The sequence below is a fragment of the Podarcis cretensis genome (assembly GCF_951804945.1).
Source record: "Podarcis cretensis genome assembly, chromosome: 3".
NCBI classification, from domain to species: Eukaryota; Metazoa; Chordata; class Lepidosauria; order Squamata; family Lacertidae; genus Podarcis; species Podarcis cretensis.
Genome location: NC_137172.1, coordinates 82,754,596 through 82,779,313, shown reverse-complemented (window position 1 = coordinate 82,779,313; position 24,718 = coordinate 82,754,596). Strand labels below are relative to the sequence as shown.

At 44.1% G+C, this 24,718-nt stretch overlaps 1 protein-coding gene across 2 annotated transcripts; it reads left to right on the top strand.

Annotated features, from left to right (window-relative positions):
* HTR1E (5-hydroxytryptamine receptor 1E) lies at positions 1-24,718 on the top strand. 2 transcript variants are annotated; one of them, XM_079970547.1, is made up of 2 exons: positions 1-134; positions 20,941-22,678. In XM_079970547.1, exon 2 carries the CDS (start codon positions 21,115-21,117, stop codon positions 22,207-22,209), a length of 1,095 nt encoding a protein of 364 aa, XP_079826673.1. In that variant the 5' UTR covers positions 1-134; positions 20,941-21,114; the 3' UTR covers positions 22,210-22,678. The 2 variants fall into 2 exon arrangements, with proteins under 2 accessions (XP_079826673.1, XP_079826674.1); XM_079970548.1 differs by lacking the exon at positions 1-134 and adding an exon at positions 762-847 and having other exon boundaries at positions 20,941-24,718.

Here is a 24,718-nt window from a genome sequence, read left to right as displayed (position 1 = left end):
GTCTGGGAGGCGGCGGCACATGGGGATGTGAGAGAGGGCGATGGCGAGGAGGAGGTGGCTTTCCAGCTGCGCTCTGGATCCTGGGTCCCGTCGCCACCCGGAGCGCCCAGAGTGCCAAAGGCGGACTTCCCAAGGTGAGTGGCATAAGCCGAGGGCGAGGGAGGAGGAGGCGATTTGGGGAGGGGTCCTCAAAGGCGCTAGTCCTCAAGGCGCTCTCACCCGGAGTCCGTCCCAAGCAAGCAAATGGGGGGGGGGAGGAAGCATGCATAGGATCGGGTTGCGGGAGCTATGAGCTAAGCAGCCGTTCCCACCCCCCACCGGCTCGCGGTTCAAATCCAATCCCAGCCCCTCTTCTTTCTGCAATATAGTGTTCAATGATGGGGGGGGGGGCGAAGTGCTTTGGACCCGTGTGCCTCATCCTGTCATACAAGTTCCCGACCCAATCGAGGGATTTCTGACTTTGGCCGAGGTTTCCCGTCCTCCAAGATCCGTTGCTTCCCCTGACTTGGAGCATGTGCAGATATTTTTATTTTTATTTGGCCCTTGGCTCTCATGTGTGCCTGAGGGCTGGGGGAACCTGTGTTGCCGGACTCCACATGCTGCTGGGCTCCAGTTCCCATCATTCCTGACCATTGGCCAGTCCACCATCCTCTGCCGGGCCACAGGCTCCGCAGCTGGTGGCTGCAATTCAGAAAAGCCACCTTTCTAAAGCAGGAAAGGGGAAGAGCCCGTGGAAGTGGAGGAAAGGGTTCTGCAGAAGCAGGCAGGCAGGGCAGCCGAATTTTGGCTCTCAGCAATAGGGGAAGCTTCCTAAGTGGTTTGACCATGGGCCAGGCTGCCTTGGAAGGTGGTAGGAATCCCTTCAGTATTGTATTTGTTTATTTATGTTAAATTGCTATCCCGCCCTTCCTCCCAAAGGTATTTAAAGAGGGGCTAGAAAACTAGCTCTCAGAGATGCTGCGGGGAGCTGCACCCTGCATTGCAGATGAGCCCTGGGGTTGGGCTGGATGGCCTCCCAAGGTCTCTTCCAGCTCCATGATTCACTGACTTAGTGTGGCCATTAAAGGAAGGACTTGGGCTCCCATGCAGTGAAATGAGCAAGAGCACCTCCAAACCCAGCAGGGCTGGCATATTACTGCACCACAGTTTTGAAGTCAGTGTAGTTATGCATAATTACTTTGGAAAGAGGATTGGGCAGGAGGGTTCAAAGACCTTTAAATCCAGAGTTTAAGATGACCTAAATGTACCACTTCACTGTCATGGTTGTTGTTGTCATTAAATTCTGTGATTGGGGATTGTGTTCGCTGTATGTAACAGGGAAACATCATTCAATGTAGATGGGGATTTATTATCTTTCTGGCCAAAAGGAAGCTGAACATAATACAAATCGGGGGAGGGGGTGGGGGTGGGGGATAGGCTCCTCTGTGTTCTCACAGCTGAGTCACTAGGCCAGGAAGCAATCAAAAGCAATATCTTGTCAATTTCAGCCAGCAATGCTACAAAGTGCCTAGTCAAGAGTGGAGCATCCATCACCTCCTTTAGATATTGCCAGAAGAGAGTTAGGCCACCGTGGAGGAGCCAGTGGGACTTCTTCAAAGTTTCTTTCACCTATTGATGAAGGAGGGGGCAGTTTATAGATTACATTGAAGCACCAGCACTGGTGTCTTCCCAACTTCTGTTGTTCTTTCAAATATCTCCTTGGACATGACTTGCTTTGTGTACAAATCAATCAGCATCACTGTTTGCGTATAGCACCTCCCTCGTCCTATTGTGCAGTGGTCCGTCTAACTAGGAAGGCAAACTGTACCTGCAGGAAGTCCCACTGGAATCTAAGGAAATGCCTTGGGATTGTGAGGTGTGAATATCAGATTTCCCCTAGTTAAGTGGTAAAGCATCTCATTGTGTGCAGAAGGTCCCGGGTTCAAGCCGAAGTAGAACTAGGAGTGCTCCATTCTGAAATCCTGGAAAGTTGTTGTCAGTCAGTGAAAACAGTACTGAGCGGGATAGACCCATGTGTAGGGCAGTGTCCTATGTTCCTTTGGGAGAACCAATGTGGTGTAGCGGTTAACAGCTAGGACGTGGGATACCAGGGTTCAGAAAATCCCTACACAAACCTCTGATAAATCACTGGGAATGTATTTATTTTATATATGTTTCTGTTGATACCCCACTTTGCTCCAAGAAACCCAAATAAGTGTGTGTACTGTCTTCTTCACAACAACCCTGCAAGGTTGGCCGGTCTTCGAAAGAATGACTGGCCCAGTGGTCAGTTAGTGAGCTTCATGACTGAAGGGGGGGACTTCCCCAAGAGCACCCCAAGCCCTTGTGTGATACTCTAATCACACTTGCTTATGTGAATTCACCTTATTCCAACAACATGTGTAACTGCTGCAGACTGAAATGTGCAGATAGATGTAGATCTATATTCAGATGTTCATGCAGGCCCTGTCCAGAGGTGTCTTTTCTGAAGAAGATTAAGATACAGCTCCCCTTATAGTTCCACTCATTATTGCAGGTGGCAACAACTGGTTCGGGGCCAAGATGCTCCTGCTTCTGTGCCAAGGATTGAGCAAGGTAGCATTCAGGATTTCTTACAGGTTGGCAAAGTGAAGCATATCATTGAATTTAGGTTGATTTCTAACTTTGTCAGTATGAAGCATGCATTTGGAAATGTTCCTGTTTCATACCACAAAGAGGCTGCCAGGTCACTACCTAGAAACCGTCCCCTGTGAATGTGCAGTATTTCTTAAGGGCATGCTAGACCACCATTCCTGGCCAACAGATGCTGGTAGTTTGGTTTCCCATGGACAGAACATGAAAGTCTGACTGTCGTCACCACTAGGGACTAAGCTGTCATCAAGAACATTCAGACACTCCTCAGCTTCTCCAAGGAGCACTTCTGCAGTGTGGGTGTTGGCAGGGTTCCAGCCTTAGCCAAGCGAGGCAGTAGGCAGGCATTCAGCTTTAAGGTTATGGATGCTGAGAAGGTGGTTCTAGTGTTTTGCAGATGCTAGTTCCATTCATTGCACTGCAGAGCTGCATGGGGTGGAGGAAGAAGCCACTCTTTTCAGCCCAAACTTCGCCTTAATTAGTGGAGACGCCAGAATCTTGCCTAGTCTGCTGATGCTACATAACTAAGGCTGCAATCCTAATCTCAGTTACCTGGGTGCAGGCCCCTACTGAGCACAGTGGGACTTATTTATGAGTAGACATGTTTAGGACTGTGCTGTTACTCTGTAAGAGTTAATATATATATATATAGAGAGAGAGAGAGAGATGTGTGTGTGCGTGCATGAGTGCCAGCTAAAGGTAACATATCCTATTTCTGATCACAAAGACTTCTAGTCTATAAAACCTTCTGCCACATGTTAATCTTCAGTGTCCTGCAGTCTGTATAGGCAGAGGCATGACATATAAATAAGAGACTCTGGGTAAAAATTATGCCAATGATGGCAGCTGCAGAATTAGTGAGCAGACACAGTTTTTTAAAAATATATATAAATGTCTTCTAAACATAAAATATCATAAGAAGCCTCTTTGCTGGAGACTATGAATATATTTTTAAACCATCAGCTGTGCAATGGGTTCTAATTTATTTACCAGCAGCAGCAGCAGCACTTTTAAAAATCATTTTATCACTGGCAGCTACATACCTCGCTCTTTCATCCACACGGTGTAATAACTCCCAGAGTAAGCTGCATGCATTTCCATCTGTTTCATTTTCCTGGGGTGGGGGAGCTTCGTAATATGCGTTCAGCTCTCCCTGAAGATGTCAAGGCAAAGTAAACTTATACTGTAGCTTTTAAACTAGAGGAGAACCTGAGGTGTGATTCCCCCCACTTTTAAAACGACCTATTTTCGTCAAGTAAGGTCCGTATAGTTAAAGCCATGGTTTTCCCAGTAGTGATGTACGGAAGTGAGAGCTGGACCATAAAGAAGGCAGATCGCCGAAGAATTGATGCTTTTGAATTATGGTGCTGGAGGAGACTCTTGAGAGTCCCATGGACTGAGAGAAGATCAAACCTCTCCATTCTTAAGGAAATCAGCCCTGAGTGCTCACTGGAAGGAGAGATCCTGAAGCTGAGACTCCAGTACTTTGGCCACCTCATGAGAAGAGAAGACTCCCTGGAAAAGACCCTGATGTTGGGAAAGATTGAGGGCACAAGGAGAAGGGGACGACAGAGGACGAGATGGTTGGATAGTGTTCTCGAAGCTACCAGCATGAGTTTGACCAAACTGCAGGAGGCAGTGGAAGACAGGAGTGCCTGGCGTGCTCTGGTCCATGGGGTCACGAAGAGTCGGACACGACTAAACGACTAAACAACAACAACAATTTTCATCACGTAAAGCCCATCAGTTTAGTCTCAGTAAATATGATTTCTTCAGCATCAAAAGATATTCTGCATTCATCTCAACGAACATGTGGAATTATCCTGCCATTTTGAAAGTTCCCCAGTGGTAAATTCTTCTTGCAGGCACTTCCAAGTACTACTTTCACCATCCCACATGTTACAGATGTAGTTGTTTTGTGCCTATTCATTTCATTTCTCAAAGTCTTCTACCTTTCAAATTGAGTGTTGCATTAGCTTCGTAGGGGTTTCTTTTGTCCTCGAAAAAATAATGTAAGCACTTACAAAACTGCTCCTTGGAAAACAACTACAGTTTTTCATAGACAAAGAGCAGAATACTAAGCACCGAGGAAAATCCGAAATGCTCTTGCTGCATCTTAATATTCTATATCTTCCATACCCTCCAACATTTCTCTGATGAAAATAGGGATGTCCTAAGGAAAAGCAGGACATTGCATTCCAGGGTCAAATCAGAAACTGGGGTGGCTTCTGTAAATCCGGGATTGTCCCTGGAAAATAGGGACACTTGGAGGGTCTGGTGGTTCAATATACATTGAAACAGTGTAAAAGATAACTATATATATGAAGGGGGGTCTTTTAGTTCAGGAAATAAGGTCCAACAAGTCTCAGTTCTGCACACAAACCAAATAAGTAATTGCCAAGCTAGCCATGCAGCTAGCACGATTTTATTTTTTTTTAAAGTAAGCTGCAAGCATAGGAACGCAAACTGTATTTGGTCCCTGATAGCGTTGCCACCTTTGTTCTGTACAAGACAGTGCGGGGGCTGTTGGGAGGCGGTTTTTTTTCATCTGGTGCTGAAGTAACTTCAAAGCAATCCATTACAATCTATTGCAGCCGAACAGAATGGCCCCTCTAGAATTTGTCATGCATGCACGCATGCACATGCATATACATGAATTTGTAAATCTGTCCATGCTTGGTTATCCAGATCTTAAATGCATGACCTTTCACACACCTTTTCAAACACATACATTTGGAGAGGATGCCTACCATATTTTTTGCTCTATAAGACTCACTTTTTCCCTCCTAAAAAGTAAGGGGAAATGTGTGTGCGTCTTATGGAGTGAATGCAGGCTGCGCAGCTATCCCAGAAGCCAGAACAGCGAGAGGGATCGCTGCTTTCGCTGCGCAGCGATCCCTCTTGCTGTTCTGGCTTCTGGGATTCAGAATATTTTTTGTTTGTTTGTTTTCCTCCTCCAAAAACTAGGTGCGTCTTGTGGTCTGGTACGTCTTATAGAGAAAAAAATACGGTAATTTAGCAGAGAGAGGGCGGGGGAGAGGGAGGGAGGAAGATGGAGAGAGAGAATACCTTAAATACAGGACAAAACTGTTTCTGTAAATGATGCAGCATTCTACATTGAAATAAGGACATCCTGTATTATACAGGACACGTGACTTTAACTTTCCCCCTTGCTGCGACCCCAGTTTAGGTTGGTCGTCTCATGTTTTCTATTTGACACATACTATTTGACCATAAGTTGGTATGGCTCACGATTCTAGCATGTTTACTCGGATTATTCAAAACTTTTATAATACTTCAATACTATTATTCAATACTATTGTAATACTTCTGTCCCACTTTTGAGTATTCAAAAGTGAAATCTCGACTTGGGGCAGTTTACAAAAGTAACTGTTGTATTAGTTGGTGGTTTTAATACTTAAGTCATTAAATGTAGCCTTTGTTAACAGCAGTGGCACAACAAATATTAATTAGTTTGTTTAAATGAATAATTATAAACCACTGAGTCATTTTATTTAAAAAAGGCTATGTACAAAAATGTAATTAAAATATCATTAAGCCACAAACTACAGATTAAATGACTGCCAGGGGCATGTCCACACTTGTCCCATGCCTAGAAAGTACAGATCTGAGCCGTTTCCTGCTTGTTCTGCACTCTCCATGCACAGGTCCAAGCAGTTTTGTCTTTGTCCCACCTCTTTCCCCTGGAAAACCTGTTCTTTAGCGATAAATTGGCAATTTGTGCAAAACCCAATTGTTGTTTGATCCGATTCAGTGCTAAAAATCTGGTTTCCCCAGGGGAAACCAGTGGGGGCAAACTGAGGTGTCAATAAGCCCTGTTTCAAACTAATTCTCTAAACCTGCTTGGTAAACAGGAATAAGCCCAAGACATGGTGAGCTCACAGAACTGGCAGAAGCAACCATGGTGGTGGTTTCTTGAGCGATGCAAGGTTATTCCAAGGCTGGAGGACCAGAGAAGAACAAGGTCACCTTCCTACAGGACCTATTACTATTCTGCAGCATGAAGGGTGGTTTGCGGCTGCTTTTTCTTTGAAATGGACACATTAATTGGCTGATTAAGCAAAAGATCCACATGTCTGTCGTGGATGCTTTAGCTGAGATTCCTGCATTGCAGGAGGGTTGGACCAGATGAACCTTGGATCCCTTCCAATTCTATGATTCTATGTAAAGAGTTGGGGGGTCCATTCATCTGAAATCATTAGATCTTCACTGAACTCCTGTGACACAAAAGGCATCATCACTCGTAGGAGAACACTGAACTTCAGTGGGAATGTGAGCTACTATTGCCTTGGCAACCTGAAGGCTTTCAAGAGATTATAAATCAACATGACAACAGTTGTATCTTAATAGCATGACAGTGAAGGTTTTATAATAATTAAATCCAATTTTGTTTTCTTGGATGGAAAATGGCTCATTTGGTGGGTGGGGGGTGGAATCACCAGGATGTTGTCAACCTAGGCACTACAGATCCTCCTAGTGTCCCTATTTTCCAGTGACGGTCCCAGATTTGGGGGGACCAGTCTAGCTTCTCTAGGGAGGGAGTTCTGAAGTCTGGGGGCAGCCGCTGAAAAGGCCCTCTCCCACATCCCTATGAAGCATGCCTGTGAGGGTGGTGGAACCAAGAGAAGGGCCTCCTCTGAAGATTTCAGAATCTGGGCAGTTCATATGAGGGAATATGATCTTTCAGAGAGCTCAGACATAAGCTAAGTAGAGCTTTATAGGTCATAACCAGCACTTTGAATTGTGTCCAGAAACAGACTGGTGGCCCATGGAACTGTTGAAGCAAGGGAGTTGTAGACTTTCTTCCTTGCTTGATTGGCAGCACCTGCAAACCCTCTTTTGGCCTGCCCACATCTTTACCTGCTCCACACCTGACTTCAGGTGTGGGGTAGGTGAGCCTGGCTTGTCCAGAACAGCCTCACAGGCCAAATGGGAAAGGCAGGTAGATCAAATTAGGCTCAGAGACTGAAGATTCCCTTGCACTACTATATAAGAAGGGCCAAGATCTCCAGGTAGGGCTGGGAGAGATTTTGTGTCTCATACCTGGAGAACTGTTGCCAATCAGTTTAGACAGCACTGAAGTAGTTGAATTGTTGGTCTTACTTGGTACAGTGGTACCTCGGGTTACATACGCTTCAGGCTACATACGCTTCAGGTTACAGACTCTGCTAACCCAGAAATAGTACCCCGGGTTAAGAACTTTGCTTCAGGATGAGAACAGAAATCGTGCTCCGGCAGCGCAGTGGCAGCAGGAGGCCCCATTAACTAAAGTGGTGCTTCAGGTTAAGAACAGTTTCAGGTTAAGTACTTAAGCCGAGGTACTACTGTATAAAGTAGCTACCTAAGTGCAAGGTCCAACAGGCTTGTATATCATAGCCATTTTAGTAGTCTTTGTTCCACAATTTTAATGAGTCCAAGATAACATCAATGATGTTCCCAGGAGCAGCTCTAGCTACAAGCATCCTTTAGGCATTAGAAACAGAGAGGAGTGAGCTACCTGATAGCCCCAACCTTTCATACATATATTGTTCGCATTTGGCAAATAGTGCCCACCAGCAATGCCGATTTGAATAAAATATTGGGGGGATGCAGGCAAGCCCCGCACCACATAACCAATCACATGATGCGGTACATGCACGCCATTTGAATGGCAATGCCCATCAATTTGGGGGGAGGGTAGCCCCCTCAAATATTATATTGGAGGGCCCAAAGGGACCTCAGCCCCTAGGAGTTGGCTCCTGTGATGTCCACTGCCCTGAAGACATGAGCCAGTGGATTGCTGGCAAGTCCTCATAAAAGGTGCAAGACGAAAGGCTTACAAGAAGCTGTTTAGATAAACTTTGCTAATTTGAGATTTCTACTCTGCCTGCTAATTATTGTAATGGCTGCGGGAGGGATACCAATTACCACCTCTGCAGGCTACTTTGGCAGAAAATGGGGACATTTCTTCAGAGTGGTTCCCTGACGTGTAAGAGGTGGTACCACAATTAACTAGCAGGATATAAGGGGTGAAGGCAGAGGAAGCTTTGACTGTTTAGTGACAGATGCCAACCCACAAAGGAAACGAAACAGATATACCGTATTTTTTGCACAACACTCACTTTTTTCCTCCTAGAAAGTAAGGGGAAATGTCTGTGCATGTTGTGGAGGGAATGCCTACAGGTGGCATGCCTACGGATTTTCCTCCTCTAAAAACTACGTGCGTGTTATGGTCGGGTGCGTGTTATAGAGCGAAAAATACGGTATATATACAGACTGCTAGGATCCAACCATGTTGGCAGTGTGGCCAGCTCCTACTTTGGAATTTGAATCCTAGAGAAAATGGAAGGTAGCCAAGTCAAAGGAATTATGGCAATCATATCTCATGAATGTCCTAGTTTGTGAAAAGCCTTCGGATCAATGAGCAGGCTCACTGACTTAGTGCTATGTTACATGCATCCCTTGGTATAAGTGTCAGGGCTCAAGCCCTTCTAGCTATGCAAAGAATTCAGAACCATTGAAATATGCTTTTTAACCCCTTTACCTCTTTACTTCAACTAACCCTTTCTCTCTTGCTGCTTTCTGCTTTACTGTCATTACTCTCTTATGTTTCCTTTCCCTTTCCTATGCTATAAGCTGGTGTTTGAAAGCAGTGGAATACCCAAGGTGTTTTGACCATTAGATTTTGCTTGGAGACAGAGGGTCTTCTTCTGGTCTACCAAAATCAAATCCCTGGCTGCCAGTGGCTGGAGTTGATGGGGTCTCACTTCCACAGCCCCAGTGTTCGTGCCACTCAGGGCAGACGTTAAGGGAGGCAGAGGAAAATATCCATTCATTGTGCGGACTCTCAGGTTGGTGCAGCAAAGAAGCCCAGATCAGATCCATTGGATGACAGTGTTACACTGCCTTCCTGACACACACACACTCTCAACATCCCATTTCTGGGTTTCCCACTGGTTGCTGTAAGGGGGAACCTCACTGGATGCAACCACCACCTGCCTCCCATTTGGGCAGGTGCAATGAGGTGCTTGTCACTGGCGGGGCTTCAATGCCACCAGCAGTGTGCCCTGATGGTGGAGACTGGCAGAACCACCCCATCCAAACCCACTGCTGCGTGATGGATCAGGAGTTCAGATTGCTCTGCCCTGGTACTTTGGTTTAGTGATTCAGTTTATTTATTTATTTAAAGCATTAAAAACAGGAACATGGAGAACCATCTTTTATTCCTTCCCTCCCCCATTTCTCATCCAGTCCCCCAAAGCTTCACGTTATTAATGTCTACAGTGTGGAAATTATTTTTTCCCTCTCAGCCATGGTTCCGCACAAAATAACTGGGGGCAATTCTCATCCAAATCATTTTCTCTTGGCTACCCAGGTGTAGCCAGTACAATGATCTCCAGATGTTGTTGGATTACAACTCCAGCATGGCAAATGGTCAAGGATAACGGGAATTATAGCCTACAGTGATGGAAATTATAGTCCACATCGGCTACCATTTTGCTTAAAATTCAACACTGAAGGCCACTCAGCACGCTTCAATTTGACTGTCTAAACAGAAGATTTAAGTGTCAGCTGTCACGATACTTTCCTCCTGTGGAATGTTTCTTCCCCTTCTTCTCCTTGCTAAATCACACGCAGAGAGAAAGGGGCTGACATTTAGTAACTTGAGCTTATTATTAGGAATCTCCAGCTGCTGAAATCTGTGTGAAACATCATCCGGAGTCTGACAACCTGAAATACAAAAAGCCTCAAGGCAACAAGACAATTTTCTTTACTTTGTCACATCACTATGAGGAAATGATGGCATTAATGTAACCTTTTTCAAGGCAGCAATATTATTGAAGAAGTATATAACTGAGGCGAGCACTGGTGTTAAAAAGAAGGTCTCAGGGGCAAGAACTTTTCATTCAAGGAAGAAGAGATATTCATTTGTTCATCCATTCACCGTCTGAACAATTCCACAACTCACAATGTTAGCCTTAGCTGCCTTTAAGCATTTCTCTTGTTCTGGCATTGCGTTTTTTTTAAGAGCGTGATTACACAATATGTTGTAGATACTCTGTGACACAAAGGTGAAGTTTTCATTCTCAGGAGAACTAATTACTTTAACTCATGCAATTGATAATTTTTCTATATTTCACTGAAAGAAGTCTTCCCAACTGCGTATCTCCTTAATATTAGTTGAAATTCAGGGGCTATTACTGAGGGCTAGAATCCATGTCTAGCATGGAGCCAAAGGAGGGAAGAACAAACTCGGGCTCCAAATTGTTAGGGTTATAAGGTTCTTATAATAACCAGCTGGGATGGGAACAGGCTGCTCACAGATCAGAAACAGGCCCTGGGAGTCCCTGAGAAATAGCCTGGTGACCTGACATTTCCTTGAGGTGGCTTCAACATAGCCAGAGCTTATTGACCTTACAGAGTGGGGCCTCAGCCTTCTAAGGCCTGTTTGGAATCTGTTGGTTTCTTGTCACTTGTGTTAGTTGGGGTCTAGTTCAGGCTTCCTCAACCTCGGCCCTCCAGATGTTTTTGGCCTACAACTCCCATGACCCCTAGCTAGCAGGACCAGTTGTCAGGGATGATGGGAATTGTAGTCTCAAAACATCTGGAGGGCCGAGGTTGAGGAAGCCTGGTCTAGTTGATACCATCAAGGCCAGAGCAGATAGTATGGGTCTGAAAAAGTCAGTCAGGGGTAAGGAGGGCTCACCAGTTGTTGAAAGCAGCAGTGACTTGAGATGGTGATTTCTCAGGAGAAACATCTGGCATACATGTGTTAACTCAGGATGCCCTCCAGATGTTGTTCAACTCCCATCATGCTTGACCATTGGCATGCTATCTGGGGCTGTTGGGAGTTGGAGTTCAACAACAGCTGGCCCAGAGGGTCATACAAGGTTGGTTCTCCATTTTTCATACTTATTGTGCAATCCTTGAGAATGTGTATTTTGCTGACAATGAAAGAAAACAGGCTTAATAGCTGAAAGTCTGGTCTGCAAATCAGAGGAGTCCTGCTATGAATAGCTTTCCACACTTGGCTGAATTGCAGAAGGCCTCTGAGGCACTAGAGAGGCAAAACACACACCATGCTGAAGAGCCTGCCTTTTCTTCTGTTTTTCAGTCAGCGAATACAAAGATGGTCTTGTTATAGCATCCCTAGTGAAAGCCCTTTCTAAAGATTTTAAAAAGAAGTTTAATGAAGGTAAGGAAACAATGCAATGCAGGAAGGCAGCACATTCAAATTTTTATATTCATTGAGGAAATAATCGTCCACTGCCAGGAAACGAACAAGAATCCATTTTATAAAACATCTTTAGGCTGCAGTACTATACTCACCTAGGACTAATGTGACAGTAGAGACAGAGAAGGAATTCAGTTCACATTTAAAGGTGAACCTACTTAAAGGTAATTCACACTTTATTAAACAATTTGAGTACCAAAATAAAGCCATCATTTGAAGTTCACACTTCTCTGAATTTTTCAATGCAGTCCTCCAGCCAGTGTTGACAGAGATGCATGTATTAAGGGGAAATCTGCATTAAAATGAATATATTCATTAGTATAAAACACAAAAATGCATTGTATTAGCAGAAATTGGTTGTAAAAATATGTACGTTAGTCAAAACTGCATGAAAAAAATTGTTTATTACAGGAAATTCACACTAAAATGCCTGCAAATTTTCAAAGTAACGTGAAAAACTGAATTTAAGAATGGGAAGCTGAGAGAACCGGAATTGACAGATCCATCTATTTCTATGTCCCATTGTACTTAATGAGGCTTAACATCTTGGTAGATGGGTAGAGGATTGCATTATACATTGGACTACTTCGAATTCTTACTGTCCGTAATCCTGCAAATAGCTTTTTTAAAAATACAAAACTTAAATTTCACATTAAACTGTACTCTCTGTCCTCACAAACACTAAGATCACTTTTTCCAACTACCCAAAGCTAGTTGAGGTATAGTTTTCCAAACCCACCTGCCTTACCAAAATTCCTAGTTGACCCAAACATTATTATATATATGTAAGAAAATGTAACTTTTCCTCCTAGAGGAGTTGCTCCATCCCATTGCCCTTTTCTGAAGTTTTTCCAGCTCTACACTATATATATTTTTGAGGTGGGGACCAGAAAGGTGCAAAATATTCCAAGTGTGGTTGCATCATCGATTTGTACAACAGCATTTAGATATTAGCAATTTTATTTCCAATTCATTCGTAGCATGGAATTCGCCTTTCTTTCGCATGTTGGGTGCCCATACATACCGGGCTGAGGTAAGGTCCTTCCGTCAACTATAGCAGATCCTGCCTCAATAGAGCAAATGAGACAAGGTGTAGCGATAAGACTGATGTAAGGCCGCCTGATATTTTTGACCTGTGAATGCAGAATGGTTTGCTAGGCAAATTGGGGGGGGGGTGTCCTTGGGAACTTGGTCATTGAGAGAACTTGAGTCTTATTTTAAGGCCAGAGTGTGAGGTTTAGTTTCAAAGCGCATGTTCCTGTGACATTTCACAGTTCCTTGAGAGATGTGATTCACTAGCCCCCACAAGCCCCATGTGCAGCATGTATCCAGCACTAATAAGACAACTTGCTTTTCCTTGGGGCACAGAGTCACTGTCCTACAAACAACCTACTCTTTGGCCTTCTTTGACTGGCTGCAAAAAGGGACTTGCTCAGTTTCTGCATTCTTGGAGATGACATTTAGCATGTCTAAGAAAATTTCGACTAAAAAAAGAGGGGGCTGATAATATACAGAAGAGGGCTGAAGTGATGTGGCATATCGAGGAAGATTATTGGATTCGGGACAGTAGTTGTGGGCACACATGCGCACATACACGGTAGATGTCAGAAGTTCCGGTACTCAGGAAGGTTGGGCTACTGGCCAGGCTGAGCAGGACACACACATTTTTAACCTGTGCCCCCCCCCCACAACTTGGAGCAGAAGACTTGTGTGTCAAACATTTTTTAAAAAGAAAATAGCTGCGCACACAGATAAATAAATGTATGCCTGCGATGGCCCTTAGGTTTCTGGGAATCGAGGTAGGTTAAGGAGTTCTAATTTAGGGATGGGGACAACAGTACACAGGACAGATACCTCCTCTCACGTGCCTCCTATCAGCATGGATTGAAAAAGGTTGAGACAGAGTTCAGTGTTTATGTGTGGATGGACGTGCATGAAAGCACACATGGAAAAATGGGATCTGTGTAACCCATTTGTGCATCAACACTCAGGTGTGTACACAGCCATAGTCCCTGCTCATCCAGTTCTCTTTCTTTTTACTGAAAGAAAACAACAAGCTTCTGATCTTTGAACAGGGTAGTTATAAAAATTTTATAACAGAAGCAGGCTGGGGCCTGGATTGTTTGTTTCCTTTTCCTCCCCCCTCCCCCCCAAAAGAAAACTGCACCAAGAGGTGTTGGGTTGGGAAGAGTGTTACCTATTTCACACTTATCCCTCCGCCAACATGTTATGTCTGTTGGACGTACCTACATTTTTGCATCAGCCCTATTCATAGCTGTCACACGTATGCTCCTCCTTTAATGGCCATTTAAGCCATTGTGGACACTTCCTTCATTTTAACTAACACACACACAGGTTTTAGCTCAGCCTCTACAGTGAAGGCTCAGGTAAGCTGATATTTGGGAACTGTATGGTTGACAAAGTGGACCCTGCAGCTTGGAAGATTAACTGTTTCCAGAAGGACTTATTATTGCAGCAAGTTGCTTTCGGCTGTAAAGACCATGCCCGTGATTTATTTGCTTGTTTGCACCATATTAAAAGGATGATTCATAATGTTTAACTTGCTAGAGGTGGTTGTGGCTAAAGGTTGCTGTGCTTTTCAAAAAATTAAGCACTTCTAGGAAAAGTGTCTGTACAGATTGTGCCATCTTACCGACAAGCCTCCTCATTGATCTGTGCTGGCTGTGAGCGCTCTTGCACTGAAATTTGCTGTAACGAGAAAGTGGAAGAAGAAATGTATAAACTCTTTATCCCCCCACCCCAATCTCGCTGCTTCAGGCCTGCTATTTGAACTCAGTTTGAGGCTACAGTTTCTGCTTGTCTTAGTTTTATGCTGTTCTGCCCATCCGTGCCATTTCTCTGAGTACAGTCATTAATTTCTGAAGAGAGAATTGCCAATGCTGAAACAATGTTTGGTGGAAGAGGTTGGCTGTAGATATTCTGGGGTGGTCCAAAAATGTCCTCTGTGAAACTTCAGAGGGGGTTTCTTACTGGTTCACATCTTCCAAGGCATTCAAAATAGATTCTTGGCATACAGAGATCCCATCCCCTAGCTTAAGCTTGAGCCATTTAGAGTCTAAATCAACTCCAAAGAAAGGCCATTGCCCATTCAGTTTGATGGTGATTAATAGCACGATCCTAGGCATGTTCACTCGGAAGTAAGTTCCAAATTCCATAGGGCTTATTCTTGGGCAAATAGCTTTTAGGTATATGTTTATTCTTTCACAAAATTTCTAAGGACTATAGCCTTCCCAAAGTGGGTTACATTAGGGACGCAGGTGGCGCTGTGGGTTAAAGCCTCAGCGCCTAGGACTTGCCGATCGAAAGGTCGGCGGTTTGAATCCCTGCGGCGGGGTGCGCTCCCGCTGCTCGGTCCCAGCGCCTGCCAACCTAGCAGTTCGAAAGCACCTCCGGGTGCAAGTAGATAAATAGGGACCGCTTACCAGCGGGAAGGTAAACGGCGTTTCCGTGTGCGGCTCTGGCTCGCCAGAGCAGCGATGTCACGCTGGCCACGTGACCCGGAAGTGTCTCCGGACAGCGCTGGCCCCTGGCCTCTTAAGTGAGATGGGCGCACAACCCCAGAGTCTGTCAAGACTGGCCCCTACGGGCAGGGGTACCTTTACCTTTACTTTAAGGCAGAGCTTACAGTTCAGCTGAGTTTTTTCATTATTTGTCCTCTCTGGTTTGTTTACTGAGTTCTGTCTCCCTTTTGCACAGTCAGGACAAATAAAGGCTGTTGGAGAGGGTTTTTTGCTTTTTTAACAAGTTTTTTTTGGCAGGGAAACAGTCAGTGCAGAAAATGGAAGGGGACGCTTCAGTGGAATGACTAAGAATTAAATGTATGTATCTAGTTCCATGGGAAACAGGGGTGTGTGGGTGTGGGTGTTTAGGGCATGTGACAGTGTAGATCTGGGCCTGCCCGCTACTGGAACATAGTCTCTGACAGCCTTCTGCCTGAGTAATGCAGTCCTTGGTTTTCAAAAGGTTCCCAAGCCTGGTCAACACCGATTGTCAGTGCTCTCCACAGTCTCAAGCAAAGGTCCTTCCCATCACCTATTTCGTGATCGTTTTAACTGTAAGAACCTTCTCTAGGCAATGCATTTGCTTTATCACTGAGATATGGTCCTCCTGAGAGCTCACAAACAGGGCATAAAAATTATGGCTGCCACCACCATCCGGTCATTTGCCTCAGCACTTACTACACAGAAGTTTGAATGTGGACATTCCATTTAACAATCATAGCTCATAACTATTGATTGATGTCTTTGTATATCAATATGTCTATTTTTAAGAGTCATTTAAGCTGCTAGGAAGCATAACCACAGTGAATGTTTTTTAATGGTTTCCTGCCACACATCTTATAGTTAGCACTTTGTGAGAGCTGAGTTCCTGCTGGGAAGGGAGATAGAAAGAAGACCCCCACCTAACCCTCAATCAGCTGATCAGTGATGTCATTCATGACAGTGCCAGGCATTGATTTGGTAGTGCATACAATAGAAAGTGCAGAATCTCTGCATGTACATTCCACAGCTGCTAATACTGTCTGGGGTATCCTGCCTCCCACCTCCTCCTCCTCAGCTTTTGGGCTGCTTATGCTAATTTTTGCCACATAATTTCACATCCTGATGCAACAAGCAAGGATTCAGTTCACAAATCAAGCTGTCTTGACTTGGTTCTTTTTTGAAATACAGAATAACATGTTGTAAATAAAATCAATACATCTAGAAAGCAGAAGCCAGAAGACCCCTTTTAACAGAAAAGTCATAACCAAGATGTAAATATTGACTGATGAAAAACAGTGTGTGCCTGGGGACCTTGAACTAATTTGGTACGATTAGCTCTGGGTTAATTCAGCTAGCATTATTTCCCTCAAAGCTGAATATGTCAGAAATAAGGGTGGAAGGTTTTCTGTGAACGAAAACTCTGTGTGCTTGTGTGCAGTAGAACTCATAGAGCTCTAGATCTGAGTATTTAAATAATTATAATGCTACTGTTTTCAATAGCCTCAAGTGACAAGGCAGAAGTTGGTTCCAATTTCTTTATTTTTTACCTCATTTACTGCATACTTCTCATTCAGTTCTTTGATTTTATTCAAAATATGGGTCACCCTGTATAGATTTTATAAGAACAGACAGCAGCAAGATTTTTAATCATGAGATTTAAATAGTGTGGGAGACAGAGCATGGGAAATTTGTTTAGGAAATGTAGGTCAGATCTGAGAAACATAGATGGTATTCACCTAAGTAATAAGTGTAAGTGAAAAGACTTCTGTTTGCACAACAGAACTTCTGTCCTGTCCTCTCCACATTCATGCCTCATGTGATCCTCAAATCTGCTCTAGAGGTTTGGTGGAACCCCCAGAACAGATGTAGGGGCTGCACAGGGGAAGAAGAAGGGTAGAAGTCCCATTGTGGAAGCACACAAGGAGCTACTTAGCACAACCCATAGCCAATTAAAGAACTTGAGAAAATCCACATTAAAAAGGAGTTTGTTACAAGATCAAGTAGTTCAGGACCATGGAGAGCATCCCAAATCAATATCTGAACCAGCCATCCACAATCTGGTGGCCTTCAGGCTTTGGGACTACAACTCCCATCAACCCCAGCCCATTGTGGTCAATGGTCAGGGTGATAGAAGTTGTAGTTCAACAACATCTGTAGGGGAGCAATGCAGGAAAGTCCAATTTGAAGAACACAAGAGAAGACCCGTACCTCTTTTTATTTATTTCACAAAACTGTAAAAAAAAAAAAGACCTCAAATTGGTTTACAAAGAGTAACTAAACATTATGTTAGCTGTGCCTTCAAATGCATGCTTTAAAAAAAAAAAAAAACATTGCCACTGTGGGGACCCGGTCCAGACTAGGAGTTCCTAATATGGGGTGAAGAGGGTGGCATTCAAGTAAATGAGATTTCCCCCCCCCAATGCAGATTGCAGGTGTGGGAATGCAATCCAGATTGGGATCATAGCAGGGTACAAATGATTAAACCCCATCCGGCCACCCACACTAGACTCCCTGTCTGAATTAGGCCCCCGCACTGTCATTTTGTGTTTTAAAAAGACCCTGAACTTAAAAGCGCAGCTGCATAACTCATGTGATACCTGCTTTCCTCCTAAAAATCCAGAATTACATGTTTAACGCAAATGCTTAGAAAAGTGGGCACGTAAGTAATATATTCAGTTGTCTATACAAGATCCATATTAGCCTACCAGCTGGAATGGTTCACCTATATCAATTACATAAAACACACAGAGGAATGATGTGTGACCATCAGGCAACCTTGTTTTCCTTTTCCAGATCTCAGTAGTGCTCAATGTGTAAAATATTCAGAGCTGGGAATCTATGCCCTCTGAGCTGGAAGCCTTTTCTCATGACCCCAGATATATAAGTGTTGTTCTAACAACTCATATGTAGACGAAAAGCACTCTGCACCTGTTCAGAGGCACGATCCCATTCTATCAGTGTATAGATTCAGAGAAAAAACACAATTAATGACTAATTTGGAAGACTGAGGTCCCACCTTTTAAAAAAGATTCCTTCAGCCTATCACTGGTGAGTCACAGAAAATTAAGCAGTGAAGCTGGTTCTGCCTGCTGTTCTTCCTGTGAAATATGGCACCATGTGACCAGAATATGTTCCTTAGGGTGGGAACTAACCCCTTGGAAGTGTAAATTCCAATATACTGTTGTAAAATACAAAATAGTAGGGTTCTAGAACATTTGCGGGACGCAGGTGGCGCTGTGGGTTAAAGCCTCAGCGCCTAGGGCTTGCCGATCGAAAGGTCGGCGGTTCGAATCCCTGCGGCGGGGTGCGCTCCCGCTGCTCGGTCCCAGCGCCTGCCAACCTAGCAGTTCGAAAGCACCTCCAGGTGCAAGTAGATAAATAGGGACCGCTTACCAGCGGGAAGGTAAACGGCGTTTCCGTGTGCGGCTCTGGCTCGCCAGAGCAGCGATGTCACGCTGGCCACGTGACCCGGAAGTGTCTCCGGACAGCGCTGGCCCCTGGCCTCTTAAGTGAGATGGGCGCACAACCCCAGAGTCTGTCAAGACTGGCCCGTACGGGCAGGGGTACCTTTACCTTTACCTTTAGAACATTTGCAGGGAAGAAAGGCGTATTGCTTTTCTTTAGGAAGAACTATTAATTAAAGTACACTACATGTTCCATTTTGTGTTTGACTCCTTCCTGGTTTCTGTGTGGGTAGACTACAAGCAACTCTCTGATTTAAGGTCTGACCCTCTGCACATTTCAAACATTCCCACACTTGGTCAAAGGCAATTTATCCTTTTTATTTATAAAATGTGATGTTTCCTAAAGACAGTGCTTCCCTGGGGAAAAAGCAGAACCATTCCAAATGTGCTGAACTTCAATGAATCTCAGAGGCTTCTGTTTTTTTAACAGGATGCTCCTTGGGGAGTTCTTGTGGTTTGCCTCCATTTTGCTTTGAATGCTTGTTGCATGCAACCTTTATTTGGGGGAATATCTGAATCCACAACCTATAGAAATATTGCCATGTATCAGGACTTGGGCGTGCCCTGACCCCAGAGCCTAGGAGTTGTCAGGTGGAAATTCAGTCCATGCACCACCGATATCTAACTCAGGCCAAAGGAAGGCACTGCGGGTCTGCCTGACCATCAATGAAATCTCCTAGCAGCTATAGGCCAGAGCAAGTCAGGTGATGCGTCCTGGCCTCATTGTGCTTTTTGGCCTTCAGGAGCTGCCTGTCTTCGTACCTCCACCCCCTAAGCACACAGTTGTGCAAAGCCTGATATAATTATTTCCTTCACAGGAAGCATGTTGTTATTAATATAATAATATAGCCGTATTCAAATATCTAAATGGCTGTCAAATGGAAGATGACGCAGGCTTTTTTTCTCCTGCTCTGAAGAGTAGGACCCGAACCAACGGCTTCAAATTACAAGAAAGGAAATCCTGACTTAACATCAGGAAGACCTTTCTAACCTAAATGAGACTCTCCACAAGCTGGCCTTTCATTTCTCTTGCAGCCCACCAGGTTCCTATCTCTCAAGCTATAAAGAAGCTGAAAGTCTAAACATCTTGTTACAAATGATCATCCAAAGTCATGTACAAAGACTAATAGTGAGTGAAAGAATAGTTCTAAAAACACGATTAAAGCTTTAGTGCTTGTTAGTGAACTCTCACAGCAGTGGTCTGCATTCAACAAGGAAAGCAGCAAAGTCGCAGGCAAAAATAGTACGTATGGCTGTGTGTGTTGCAAAGACTTACTCAGTGGGATACATGGCACGTTCACAATAATTAGAGCACACCGCATAAGCTCTGAAAACAGGAATGGGCTGCGTACACAAAATTTTATTTTTGAGGTGAAAAATCATTAAACCTTTGCTTGACAGCATCTTATTATAAAGTCTGTATTTTTAGACTGTTCAAAAGATTGACACCTAAATGTGAAAATATGTTATGAAAAGCTAGCATGCATTAGCTTAAGTATGGCTTTTCTGAAGCATTTTACCTCTTGAAGATACCACTTGAAGTAAGTCGATTAATTTGCTTGTATTACCACAAATTTTGTGTAGCCGTGAAGAATAAAGTTCAGATTTGACTCTGCTATGAATGTATTAAACATCAGATTTATCTGAGACAGAACTTACTTACAGAAATCTCTAACACAACCTAAAGTTCTTAGGAGAAGCTTCCCATTTTATTTTATTTTATTATTTTTGGAATCCCTATTAAGGGTTTGTCATCATGCGAAGTTTGTTCTGCAGATGCGTGAAGCAGTGCCTTTTCTGTTGTGGCACCCCAGTTGTGAAATGTGCTACTTACAGAATTCCACCTGTTTACATCACTCCTTAATTGTAGGTGCCTAAGCAATCCTTTCTATTCCACAAAGCCTTCTGCAGTGGGTCGCTAAGGAGGTCTTTGGTTGTTTCATAATTTAGTCTGGGTGTTCAATTTGTATCTTGTTTCAAATATTGCATTTTTTAAAAAAAAGAATCTTTTTTTTTACCGCTTTGGGTATTCTTTAAAACAAATAAAGAAAAGCCATCTTTAATACTTTATAAATAAACCAATAAATTTGGAAGATCTGCTATTAAGAAACATCCTTTTATCTTCCAGGAGCAAGCAGCAAACTGGAGGGGAAAGCAAACTGGATCTGAGGGGAAATGTGATATTAGGATTTCGTATTCCAACTCCAAAGTATCCTTAGTGATCTTCCAGAATGGAGGAACTTTAAAGCTTGGCACTGCCAGGACCTAGGAGGCACCGAACAGTTTGTATTGGTCTGAAAAGATGAATCACACCAACTTCACACCAGAAGCCGACGTGGCTGTCCGATCCAAAACTATCACCGAAAACATGCTTATTACCGTGTCTCTGTCCATAATTACAACCTTGACAATGCTGCTGAACTCTTCCGTCATTTCGGCGATCTGCCTGACGAAGAAGCTGCACCAGCCTGCCAACTACTTGATCTGCTCGCTGGCTGTTACGGACCTGCTTGTCGCCGTTTTGGTCATGCCCTTGAGTATCACATACATCGTGATGGAAAGGTGGACTTTGGGATACTTCCTGTGTGAGATATGGCTGAGCATAGACATGACCTGTTGCACGTGCTCGATCCTTCACCTTTGCGTCATCGCGCTGGATCGATACTGGGCGATTACAAATGCGATCGAGTACGCCAGGAAGAGGACGGCCAAGAGAGCTGGAGTTATGATTGGCACAGTGTGGACAATATCCACGTGCATCTCCATGCCTCCTTTGTTTTGGAGAAACCACAGCGCCGACACCAATTCCAGCGAGTGTCAGATTCAACACAACCACGTCATCTACACCATTTACTCTACGTTTGGGGCTTTTTATATCCCTTTGACCCTCATATTGATTCTCTATTACAGAATCTACCACGCGGCAAAGAGCCTTTACCAAAAACGAGGGTCGAGCCGGCACCTCAGCAGCAGGAGCACCGACAGCCAAAACTCATTTGCGAGTTGCAAGCTCACGCAGACCTTCTGCGTCTCAGACTTCTCCACATCAGACCCGACCACGGAATTTGATAGGATGCATGCTTCGGTGAGGACCTCCCCCTTTGACAACGACCTGGATTTGGTTGGAGACCGTCAACAGATTTCCAGTGTGAGGGAGCGAAAGGCTGCACGCATCCTGGGCCTCATTTTAGGCGCCTTCATTTTGTCTTGGCTGCCATTTTTTATCAAGGAGCTCGCTGTGGGCCTTCAGCTTAGCACCGTATCGGCGGAAGTGGCTCACTTTCTGACGTGGCTGGGTTATGTGAATTCTCTTATCAATCCTCTCTTGTACACTAGTTTTAATGAAGATTTTAAACTTGCCTTTAAAAAACTCATTAGATGCTGGGAACACTCTTAAAAATGATTATGGACAGCTACCATGTGACTTATTGGCCTTAAATATGAGCTGTGGGGGACGGAGGGAATATCTGAAACTGGAAAGCTGTTTGAGTTTGTTTATTTATTTATTAGCTTCGCTTGGAGGTTTTTTGCTCATAAAAAAGGGCTTTGTTTTGCTTGTCTTTTTAACTTAATTGCTCCTTAGCTTGTAAATCTGTACTGCTGTTTTCTACCTCTCTGTACCATGAGCATATGAGTTTCTATACTATGAGTCTGAAATACATTTAATTACACAGGCCTCTTCCCCCCACACCGCTCTCTTATTTTAAGACAACACATGCAAAATAAAGAGCCCTGTTCAAAAGTTGTATTGCTGCCACTTCTAATAAATGAATAGCCCTATCCCCCCTCCCAGGCACACTGACACTTCAGAATAGCAGCCGTTATTTACAACAGAGGGCCTAGTACACAGACCCACTCCTCGTTCTTGCTCAAACTAGCCTAGTCTGAATGTGATCTGGTGCCTCTCCCTGTAAACATTGGCTGACATGCCATAGGGGATGGGAATGAACCCACTTCTAAAGCACAGCTGTGCCTATGAGAGAGAATACCTTATAATTTCTTTCAAAAATTATAACTATACAGACAGGCATGCTGTATATGTGGTCATATCCAAAGCAGTCAGCCTCTTCGTGCAAAAACTTTCACCTGTGCAATGGAGCTTCCTGTGAGGACTGGCTCCAGGGTTTGGGGGGCCCTTAGCCCTCCTCTTCCTCTTTGACCCCTCTCTCCCTCTTGGCCCCAACCATGTGACCAAACTTTATACTGGCAGGAGAGAGTTTTATGACACGATAACTGTACATTGATTAACATTTCCACATGCAGTGCTATTTTTCTAGAAAAAGAGGTGCCAACACTCACCCTGAATGCCTCGCTTGTTCTCTTAGAATGCCAATGGCACCTACCTGAGAGGTACCGGAACTTAGTTCTGGCGAGTTCCAGCAGAAAAAAGCCCTGTCTACACAGAAATAAATCCCTCTGCATATCAAGGGCCTGATGAGCAGGTACAAGATTGCAGCCAAAATTGGTTAGTCTTGCAGGTGCTAGGCAGGACTGTTCACAAGAAACCAAAAAGCTTCTAGAGTATCCCCTCCACCCCAGGCTGTTCACTTCCACATCTTTTTTTAAGAGTGTGAAGTAAGGTGAAAGGATATTAGTGGCTTAGGACCTCAAAGACCAGGGTCCAAATCGCCACTCAGTAATGAAGCTGACTGGGTTAGTAACCCAGGGCTAGTCACTGTCTCTCAGCTGAGACCTCACAGGGTTGTTGCGAGAATCCAATAGAGGAAGAGAAGAAGCATGAATGCAACCTTGAGTTCCTTGGAGGAAAGTTGGGGCATCAGTATAATAAGAAGCAAATAAATAAGTCTGTCTCTACCCCGCAGGTCCCAAAAGCCTAATAATGGTCCCACTAAATCCAATAAGGCCATAACAAGCTGGGGATAATAATTTAATCCTAGAATTTAAAGAGACACGCCTTTGAAGAGATACACATAATTGGGCGCATAACAAGAAGAAACGAAACAGGTGAGTTCCCCCTGGCCCATGAGGCTCCAAACCAAGCATATTACCTGCCAGTAAGCCTCATTCAACACAGTGGGAGTTACTTCTAATTCAATATGCATTGGATTATGTAATGATAGGTAGGTTTCACCTTAACAATGTCTTCTATGAAGTAGTGAAGGCAGGGAGGAGAAAGAGTTGTTAACCAAGAATGCATGCAATCTTGTTTTCTCCCCAGCAAGTGAACCAACCGCTCTTCAGCTCTCTCCAATGGGTTAGGAGGAATACCTGGAAATGGGGGTTGATGCTGGAGGGCAAAAGTAGCAAAAAGTTGCTAATGGGGAAGAGGTGTAAGGCTGCTCAGATCAGCTTCCAGCTAACAGTCTGGCTCTCAGGTCATGCTGGTTTTCCAGCAGCAGCAGCAGCAGCATTTAGCAGGAATAAGTGCACGGCTTGTGTATGTCCCCCAGTAGTTGGGGGAACCCCTAGAACAGATTTGGGAAGTGTTAGGGCACCCAGTGAGAGGACATTCCATCATGCTGGCAAAAGTCTAGGGCAACTTTTTTGGATACAACCCATTATTGCTACATAGGGCTGATTTTTTAAATACTTCTATAAATGTATTTTGGGGTCATTACTGAATACTTTAAAAATCCCAGTCATGGGAATTATAAAGCAGAAATTTGGGGGGCAGCAGTAGCAACTTCCCATTTCTGTTTTGTAATCACCACAGCTTGGGTTTTCAACGTCTTCCAATAATGACCTTTTCCCTGAAGAATTACATGTCTCCTGCAGAATTAAGGAGCTGGTACACAGTAGTAAAAGGCCACGAGTGATCCTTACTCATTATGAGATATGCTACTGCAGGTTCAGAAATGGTGCTAATTGTTCTTTACAGCTGCTTCCACATCTGTGCTGGTTGCTACATAAACTGTAATATTCAGTACAACATAATCTTTGATCTC